This window comes from Antedon mediterranea, chromosome 3 (genome assembly GCF_964355755.1).
Source record: "Antedon mediterranea chromosome 3, ecAntMedi1.1, whole genome shotgun sequence".
Classification (NCBI taxonomy): Eukaryota; Metazoa; Echinodermata; class Crinoidea; order Comatulida; family Antedonidae; genus Antedon; species Antedon mediterranea.
The window spans coordinates 31,063,641-31,073,511 of NC_092672.1; the positions used below are offsets into that span (position 1 = coordinate 31,063,641).

The 9,871-nt window shown below is 32.9% G+C and overlaps 1 protein-coding gene and 1 long non-coding RNA gene across 2 annotated transcripts; one reads left to right on the forward strand and one right to left on the reverse strand.

The window, feature by feature from the left end:
• Positions 1-1,423: 1,423 nt before the first annotated feature.
• LOC140043846 (translocon-associated protein subunit gamma-like) lies at positions 1,424-9,504 on the reverse strand. Its single transcript, XM_072088318.1, has 5 exons — positions 9,344-9,504; positions 6,390-6,516; positions 4,565-4,663; positions 2,490-2,621; positions 1,424-1,795 (listed from the first exon to the last, which is right to left on the reverse strand). The coding sequence occupies exons 1-5, from the start codon at positions 9,468-9,470 to the stop codon at positions 1,729-1,731; spliced, it is 552 nt and encodes a 183-aa protein (XP_071944419.1). The 5' UTR covers positions 9,471-9,504; the 3' UTR covers positions 1,424-1,728.
• Positions 7,689-8,677, forward strand: LOC140043845 (uncharacterized). Its single transcript, XR_011844426.1, has 3 exons — positions 7,689-7,836; positions 8,310-8,341; positions 8,511-8,677. It is a non-coding gene; the product is annotated as an uncharacterized lncRNA (long non-coding RNA).
• Positions 9,505-9,871: the final 367 nt, after the last annotated feature.

Genomic DNA, 9,871 nt, shown 5'->3' on the forward strand with positions numbered 1-9,871 from the left:
AAAACAGGTATTTTTTGTTTATGTCTCCCCTTATAAAATGATTAAAACTAAACAATTACAAATGTTCCATTTAGGATTGCTTCTTGCTCCTTTTGTATTCACTTTTTTTATGCAAAACATTGCTGCTTAAATCATTTTGTTATTTTATTGCTTTGTAAAGCTTGGTTCCCACTAGGAAGTAACGCAAGGACGTAAACGCAACGTAAAGCTTGGTTCCCACTAGAACGTAACGCAAGGACGTAAACGCAACGCAAGCGTTTTAACCAATGACAAGCGAAGTTATAGACAGTTAGCAATCACAAGCGAATTAGCCATCGCTTGTGATTGGTCAACAATTCACTTGCGTTGCGTTACGTCCTTGTGTTGCGTCGCTAGTGGGAACCACGCTTAAATGAGTAAACCAATCACAAGCGATGGAATATTCAAACTGTCGCTTGTCATTGGTCTACGTCCTTGCGTTATGTTTTCAAATGGGAACCAAGCTTTACACAACTCATTTACGTTGCATTACGTCATTGTGTTTCTTCTCTAGTGGGAACCAAGCATTATTAAGGAAATTCAAAAACATTTTACTCTCTGTGAAAACTATTTTTGTTTGTTAAGCTAAAAAAAAACCGTTGACCGTCGCTTGGCTTCTACTGTGACGCAAGGAAAGTAAAGCTTGGTTCCCACTAGAACGTAACGCAAGGACGTAAACGCAACGCAAGCGTTTTAACCAATGAAAAGCGAAGTTATAGACAGTTAGCAATCACAAGCGAATAAGCCATCGCTTGTGATTGGTCAATTCACTTGCGTTGCGTTACGTCCTTGCGTTGCGTCGCTAGTGGGAACCACGCTTCAGGGCGGAGACATAACGCAAGTGAATCGACCAATCCAAGCGACAGTTAGAATAATTCAACTAAACGCTTGTGATTGGATAAATCACTTGGCGTTGCAGCTCACATCTTTGTGGGAATCAACGACCGAATTGGTGACAGTGGCTTAGGCTGCTTTTGTCCTTTCCTGGCAGCTAGCTAGGTGACAACTGACATATTATATATATTTTCTCCTCTTCTTATACGTCGTGTTTGTTTAATTTTTTGATTTGTATTATATTTATGCATCTCTGTATGTAGGTGTCTATTATGTATTTTGTCTGAATAAATAATTTAAAAAAAACGATCGTCGTCCATTACAATTACAGTATTCGGTTTTATTCATGAACCAGAGGGCGGTATTCAGATATTTATTTACAACCCAGACACGTTTATTGTTACGTAATGATAGTGGAGACACATAACACGCAACTTCCGGTTACGTCTTTGTATTTCTTTCTAATGTAGAAAGGATATAACCTAGAGGGCGTTTATACATATTGCATGTCTGTCTTCAGAGCTTTGATTAAAACGTTTGACAACAAAAATAACCATAAACTTCATGAAACGTGATGTTATAAGTTTATTCAAATACAGTAGAGATGTATGTGGTAACCATGTTGCTGAAAAAAGATTGTTTTAATTGTACATGTTTACTCCAATTAGGGACCAATAAAAGACCCAGTAGTAGTCTTACAACCAGTCTTTACTAAGTATCCCTATAAGACAAGATTATTTCAAGTATATTAAGGACACTGAAAAGTGGTCTGTAATTGGAGGATTTTTTATTGTTATCATTTAAAAAATTATTAAATCTAGTTTATTTTATGAATTTGATTGGTCCAATTTGTTCCGATATTGTCCGTCTTCATGTTTATTTTGTTCCGGTTGATAGTAGAGCTAGCAAGCCAGACGCCATAAGTACCGATGCTATGTAATTTCTAGTGGAATACAGTAAAGGAAAAAATACAAGATTGAACATTAGTTAAGATTTTAAAATGTATTATTAGGCGAAACAATTTATGAACGTCAGTTATTTGGGTGTTCTATACATATAATTTACTACTACTAATAATTTTATTTTAAAGTCTATAGAAAAGTTTTAAACTCATCCACATAAATAATAGAGGGCGCTATAGAAGATGTGATAACACAAAACTAGCCAATGAAGTTCTAAAGCATTTTATGTTGAATGTGTTTTAAACTGAAGAGTGTAATAAATATCTAAATATTGATTATTACACTTATGTAACGCCTGTTTTCCTGTTGAAGTTATTCGACGCTATCGTCGTTGATCGTTACAGTTCAACTACGATCGTTTGAAAACGATCAAGTTGAAATGATAACGAGTACCTTTTCCTGTAAATCGTTCACATTTCAATGTTTACGTAGAAGATCGCCGATTATTGGAGGGCCCCTTAGAATTACTATACCAGGGGCATTTGCCACCGTCGTTACGTAACTGAAAATGTTTTGTTTTCTTTGTAAACTTGCATGCTTTTGGTTCAGATATTAAAAACTCATGTTCATTGTTTGTTAAATTGTATAAAACTATATATTCTTTAAAACCTGAATTGAATTTAAATTTTGTACAGTATGATTTATTATTATAGTAAAGTACAAAAAAAAGGATACATTTGTGGTTCGAATGAACTCAACACGAAGAAACTAGCGACCACGATGAGCAACAAATAAAGCGTGTTGTTGTAGAAAATAGAGAAAGTGGTAGCTTCGTAATCCGCAACCTCATTTTTTTTCCATAGAATTCTAAAACAAAGAAAAAAGTTAATATTATTAAATATAAAAAAATTTGTTGTAAGACTAAATTGATATATTAATTATTGATGTAATGGCAGAATATTTGGTTGGTTACACCTTACAGCATAGCAACACAGTCGACTCTATAATTGGTCCCAAAATACTGGAATCTTTTTTTTGTCTTGTGTGGGTTCGTCCCACTTTTATTATAAATATAAATAATATTATATATGCACATTTATATAATTCTCTTATTTATAAGGTACATTGTTAAAAATACATATCTTTTGAAGCTTGAAAAAAGGGTGTTTAGAATGGATAGGATGGAATGATATATATAATGAAAACCGTAAGGATAGAGTCCATACACAGTGCAAGTCCAAGGTAATATTTTGGCTCTGTGTGTATGTGAGTCGCTTCATACCCGGATGACATATCTTAAAACTAATATAGTTACTAGGCCTATATACAATGTATTTAAGAGATAAAAATAGCATTTTTTTTTATTTCAATAATTTAAGGAGATTTTGCTTTATATCTCCCCATTTACATTGATTGAGCTTTAAAGTAGTAGCACTTATACTCATTTTCAATTAAATGCTTTACTTCAGTAATAAAAAGATTCCAGATCTTTTTTTTATAGTTGTTTCCTTTTTTTTCAGGTTTTGTTAATATATGCAACTTATATATAGAGAATATAAATAATGAAATCAATTCATTTACAATTATGTTATTTGATCCAGTAATCATTGTAGTCCAAGTTATTGGGTCTTCGTTTGAAAAGCTCTTAGCTATGACATTTTTAAATTTAAGCCATATCCATTGAATTACACTGCATTTATATAACATGTGTTTTTCAGTTTCAACCTTGTTTATACATTTACCACATAAATCATTACCTGCTAAGTTCCAGATTTTTAATCGTTTTTTACATGGTAGTATTCTATGCAGAAGTTTCAAATTAAATTGAGCAACTTTGGGTATATGTTTTAGTCTATAAACTTTATAGTACCAAACATTACTCCAACCAATGTCTACCTTACCTAGTTCTATTTCCCATTTTGTTTGTGAATTTGGTATTTTTGAACATCTATTAATAAAATGATTATAGAAGACGGTTCCTTTATTTTTCATATAAAGTCGTAGACTAGGAATACTATTGTCTTCCTTTTTTGTATTATCTTTTTCAATAATTTCTTTCCACTCTTTTGGTATGGCTTTTAACAATTGCATATATTCAATTAAGGCGTTATGCTGTTTATACAGTTTAGGAAATATTTCACAAGGTGAAAGTACTCTATCATTCATGTAAATATCTCCGATTGTTTTAAACCCAGAAGATAACCATACTTTAAAATACATAGATTTATTGTTCAATACGATATGTCTGTTTTCCCATATACTGGAATCTTTGAAAACTCAAAACTCTCCAAAAACCAGACTTTTCTTGTGATCCAAAAGATGTCATTTATAGTTTTACTGCACTAAGAAATTCATTCGCTCACAACTCAATTTCTGTTAGTCTTATATTTTTTTACTTTTGTATTCTTCCAAAAGTGACAATATCAATACTTTCAACTTGTCATCAAAAACATTTAAAATTTCTGGAAACCAGACATATCATTAGCAAAGCCCAATGCTGTCCCTGGTATTAGGAGAGTTGACGGTGTATTTTGATAACATCTATAATAAATACATCTTAAGCTCAGTCTACACTATCAAACATTATGTGACAAAAAAATGTGATGGACATGATGATGACATATCAGTACCATATTTGGGCATATCACTACCTTATAAGGGCACACCACCCTTTTTTGTCCAACTAGTTTGATAGTGTAGACAGAGCTTAAAAGGGCGCTAGTTAAAATTGAACTAGATAGATAAAACATGGTCCTTAATTGGAAGGTATTTATTTTGAGGAGATTTTTCCTTTATTCGTTTTGTATTACCTTTCATCCTTTTCTTTGCGTTGCATTTTCTTATTATCTGTATCTGTAAGCTTCCTCATCACATCTTTGGAAACTGCATCCTCCCGCTTCTGTGCAATTCTGATAAATTAAAAAAAAAAAACACTTTTATTATCATAATAATTTAAATCAATTTATATTATCAACGGCAGTCATCACAAAAGTATTTTGTTAGTGACATCATTAAGAGGTACAAACTGTTACAAGACGTAGTGTTTCAATAATTGCAGAGTTTCAAGATATTTTCAGTTCGTCTTTCCCATCCACCTAATTGTCTCCCAATCGTATAAAGCTCTGTCTACACTATCAAAGTTTATGTGACAAAAAAAAAATGTGATGTGCCACTACTATATTTGGGCATATCACTACCATAATTGGCACATCACACTTTTTGTCACACTAGTTTGATAGTGAAGACAGAGTTTTAGAGATGCAAAAATTCATTTCAATAATGTATAAATAGTATTGTTTTAATTTTATTATTGTTTATAGTGAATTATGTTTTAAACTAAGCCCTAGTTTGTTACTAAAAACAAAATGCTTCACATGCCCATTGTTTACTATAGATGCTGATAGCACTAGATTTTATAATAGCACCCTCTATAGTTTAATGTATCTTAACATTTTTCTCTCTTGTTTACAACATTGCATTTTCTCAAGTTGAGACTCACATACACCATAGAGATATTATAGTGTATCTCTATGCATACACAAAGTTTTGAACTGAAATTCAGAGTAGAAACTAGAAATCCTCCCATCTGAATAAACTTATTTGACCATATCTGTTGAGAGGACACTGCTAAAAGCAATGCACAATGTCCCTATTTATTTTAATATAATATAAATTATGCTTGGATTTTATCAGTGATAACGATGTATTGTTCCCAAAAAATCCATTGACTATTTGTTGGTTTTAAATACAGTTTGCACTAGGTAAATAATTTGGGTTTTTTTTCGATACAGTTTTTTGTCAAAGCGAATAACTATTGTGACAATAAAATGGCATATTCAACAAACACATTTTTAGTAAATTGTTTTTTGGGGGACAAAATATCCTAATCGGCAATTCCTACTATTATGTACAGTATTAGAGTAAGTGGCCGAGCGGTTAAGACAGTGGAACCGTAATACGTTGCCATAACATCGGCAAGGGTTCAAGCTCACTCGCTTCGTGGTTCTGGTGATAGAACAGGTCTTCTAGGATATGGACTATAAACCATAGGTCAAGTGTGCACATCTGGCTCATGTGTACTTTAAAGAACCTAGTACATCTTTCGAGATGAGTTGGGGGTTACCCCAGTGTACTAGTTCACACACAGCCACTGTAACAAACTCATCATATATATATATAATATTCTTTAAGGCATCCTGTAATTGGCGATATCGCTGTTGGATGTATGTGAAATAAAATAAAAAAGTTGTACATCTTGGCAAAATTAGGCATGACTTTAATACAGATTACGCTGTGACGGTACTAGTTACACTCTATTTTGTGTGATTAATAGAACGACATACTGTAATAGTTAATACATAAACACAGAGAACAATTAGTACTCAGGGTCAATTGCGGGTACGTGAGACCTGTGCACTGTACACAGTACTGTACACTAAATTGTAACAAGATAGATTAGGAATATTTAAGTAGATGTGTTGTAAATGAAGTACGAATTTAGGTGATATTTTTTTTGTGTCATCGGCAGGGAACAATTATATATTAAAAAAACATATTTTTACCATCTTCCTACAGTATGTGCTAAACAACATGTTACTTTATCCACTATATCAGTAATAAAAATGAATTAATCACCTGTGCTTGAGAACGAATTTAACATTTTTGTAGGCGAAGGCAACAAGCCAGGTACTAATGATTGTGAAGATTCCAAAAATAACTGCAGATTGTACAAGGTCCATCTGATAAATTCGCCAGTACACCCCTAAAAAAGTAAAATTAAACAATCCATTTATCATTTTATTTTAATGATTTCATTTTCAGCAATGTTTAGAACCTATATTTAAAAACATAGTTATATTTATAGTTAGTAGTACTACCTAGGCTACAGTACACTCACAGTCTCCGTGCAAATAAAACTAAACATTAAATAAACGCCGTGGTTAGGATTCCGGCACCGGAACTCAACTGCCCACCGTTAGGAAATCCGACACGCTATTGCGCATGCCCAGAGCTTTGGGAAGTGAATTATAGCTTGTGCCACACACCACACTACCACTGCTGAGAGTCGGAGTGTTAGGATTTACTGTAGCCTAGTTAGTCGTTGCGCGAGCGAGAGAGCGATGGATGAAACTTGGCCTAGGCCATACATGAATTAATAATTAAAATACGACTACGCCACGCGTTAAAATAATTATGATATTAATAAGAATCAGTATCTATCTACCGTAAGAATCGTAATGCTGTAGTTATGCTGTTGCGACCCCGACTTCCCGAACAGTTTTTTCACTCCACGCCGTGGCTGCCGTCAACAAAATAACTTGTGATTGCATGTACAGATATGAAATCTTTTATTTTGTACTTGAAAAATCATAAAACTGGTCAACTCATGTAATTATATAATTCATAATTAGGCCCTATATGAAGTTTATATATGAATGAAGCAACCACTTTTTAATTACAAAATAAATAGGCCCACTGGCACGTCTAGCTGGTAGGCATAGCCTAGTATTTACTAATTATCTACGCTAGTTCGCCGTGGCGGAGCTATGAACTGATCCATCGCTGTTGATAAAGTATAGAGTCGCCGATTACAGGCGCTGTGGGCATGCGCAATAGCGTGTCGGATTCCCTAACGGTGGGCAGTTGAGTTCCGGTGCCGGAATCCTAACCACGGCGTTAAACAAACGTTATCAAAAGCCAAGTTGACAAAAGTTTAGGGCATTTAAACAAAGTTTTTGTGGACAACTAGGCCTAGGTCTAGCCTAGGCCTAGGGTTACATTTTTATACAAATTAAATAACAATCCATCCTATGATAGGTACGAGTCAATTTGTGACGTCACTCACTTAAATTCGGTTCTGTTTTTTTGATCCCAAAATATCGTGTGGGCGCAACAAGCCCTTTGGGAATTTACATTTTTAAATCAGTTTTCATTGGCTAATTTAAGGGATTTGATGTCAGACAGGTCATTTAAAGTTCAATCTTGGGTCAGGTAACTTTTTTTTTTCAAACAGTGATCGTCAAATTTTTTGGCAGCGTTTTGAACATTTGAGTCGAATAAAAGTCGTTTTTTTTAGCATTGCGTAAGTAATAAATTATTATGACGGTAAACAGTAGTTCATGTATTTAGGTATATTTCTGCCAAATATGAAAGCAATTAGATAATTAACGGTAGAATGTGATCGATCGCCGTGATCCACCTTGTAGCACTGAGGGTGCTCTCTGACGGCGACAGGCTTATTGGGATAGTCGAAACCGGCTTTCGTAATAGTAATGTAACGACAATATTTTTAGTGTAAATTAACGATATGTGTCCGAATATTCAAAATATAAGATTACTTAAATATTATTAAATAATTTTGTGTAGTTTTAATTACAAATAATAAACATATTATAGGTGATTTAAGTGGATTTCTAATATCTGAAAATCCGACGCTTAAACAGTTTAGAATGAATATCGCATGACGTCATTTAATTGGCTGCTGATTGGCCCATTCATGCATTTGCAGATCACATGATCAAGCCATTTCTAATGGATTTTGTTTTATTTTTTCAGGTATTTTTACAAACTTTAATTGTATACAATTGGTGAGTAACAATATTCCATTTTAATTTCAATGATAGGTTTACATTTTATCACAGTGGTGGTAGTATTTTTTTAAGTATATATTTATATTTACTGTTGCCTTTTCACTACCATATTAATATAATATTATAGTACATTAACAGTTTTTTATTTTTTAAATATTTTCTGTAGTTTGAATATGAGGAAAAAAAAGAAAAGAAAGGTTGAAATAAAACCAGAAAAACATAGGCAGATTTTGAGTGGCTATTCTGAACTTCCTGATGACGTCGTAGATTTGAAGAATGGACACATCCTTTACATTTATATATACTGAATGTGATTCAACATCAAATGGAACATTATAAATATTGGGGGGGGGGGGGTAGGGAGGGGATGTTACTAGCATAATGTAAATTTTGCAAGCTTCATTCTGTTAAAAAAAAAAAAATCTATGAAGTAAAAAGATGTACATGTTTTATACAAAATATAAAAAATCGATTATAAAAAGGTCACAATTTTATTAGCAATTCCTATACCAAAATTCCGATTAAAATTAAGACTTAAAAAATTAATATAAAATCAAGTAGTTGGTCAATTTTAATAAAATTTACATTTTTGAAAATGATGTGTTTTTTCTGATTTTTTGACTTCAATTTTATTTTAAAATATTGACTTTGAATTTTTTTGACTCGTACCTACCTATGATTCATTCATAATCATAATAAATTAATCGAGATTTAACATTTTTTAATCTCAAATTTATTTATTAGATTACTGGCGGCCAGTTTTATTATAATTCGGAAGTTTAAACTACAGGATCACCAAAATATTCGGAAAGAAATCTCCACTCCTTTGGTAAAGCTCATTCATAAATCCACCAGCAGAGATCATTTTGTAAACGTGGCAGTAGCCTACACATAGAATAGGACAGGTACCAGCCGCGGTGTGCAAGCCCGATCAAACAGCCAACTAAACTAGCCTAGCGTTAATCAAGAAGATCGCCCAATAATACTAAGTCTACTTACAAATTGGTATAGCTGATACGATAAATGCGTTTCCATAGAATAGGGCAGATGATTTTGTGCTGACATTTCTGCTGAAATCCTGGAGCAAAAGCTCTTCTTCCTTGGTAAGTTTCTTTCCGCCAGCCATATTGTTGTATATATTTTGAGCAAAAAGAGAGAAGAAGACAAAATTGCGAGTCTGCAACGCTATTATGAGGGCGCGCTACATTTTTCGTAACCAGAGAGCCGGATAACGAATTTTTTCTTAAAAAAAAAACGAAATAATTAAAGCTCTGTCTACACTATCAACCTTTATTTTTAAATTGAACATAAATCAATGCCATTGAAATTTAAAATTGTGCGAATACATTTTTTTTAAAGCCCTCCTTCTATGAAATTCACTCACGTGTGTACTGTATTAATATTTGACCGAATTATATTCGGATGTAATCGTTTCTTTACATAGTTCCCTTTTTATTTTTTTTAATATACCATTTTAATGTCAGATATAGGTAATATAGTAATCACGTGTCTAATTATTTTATTATA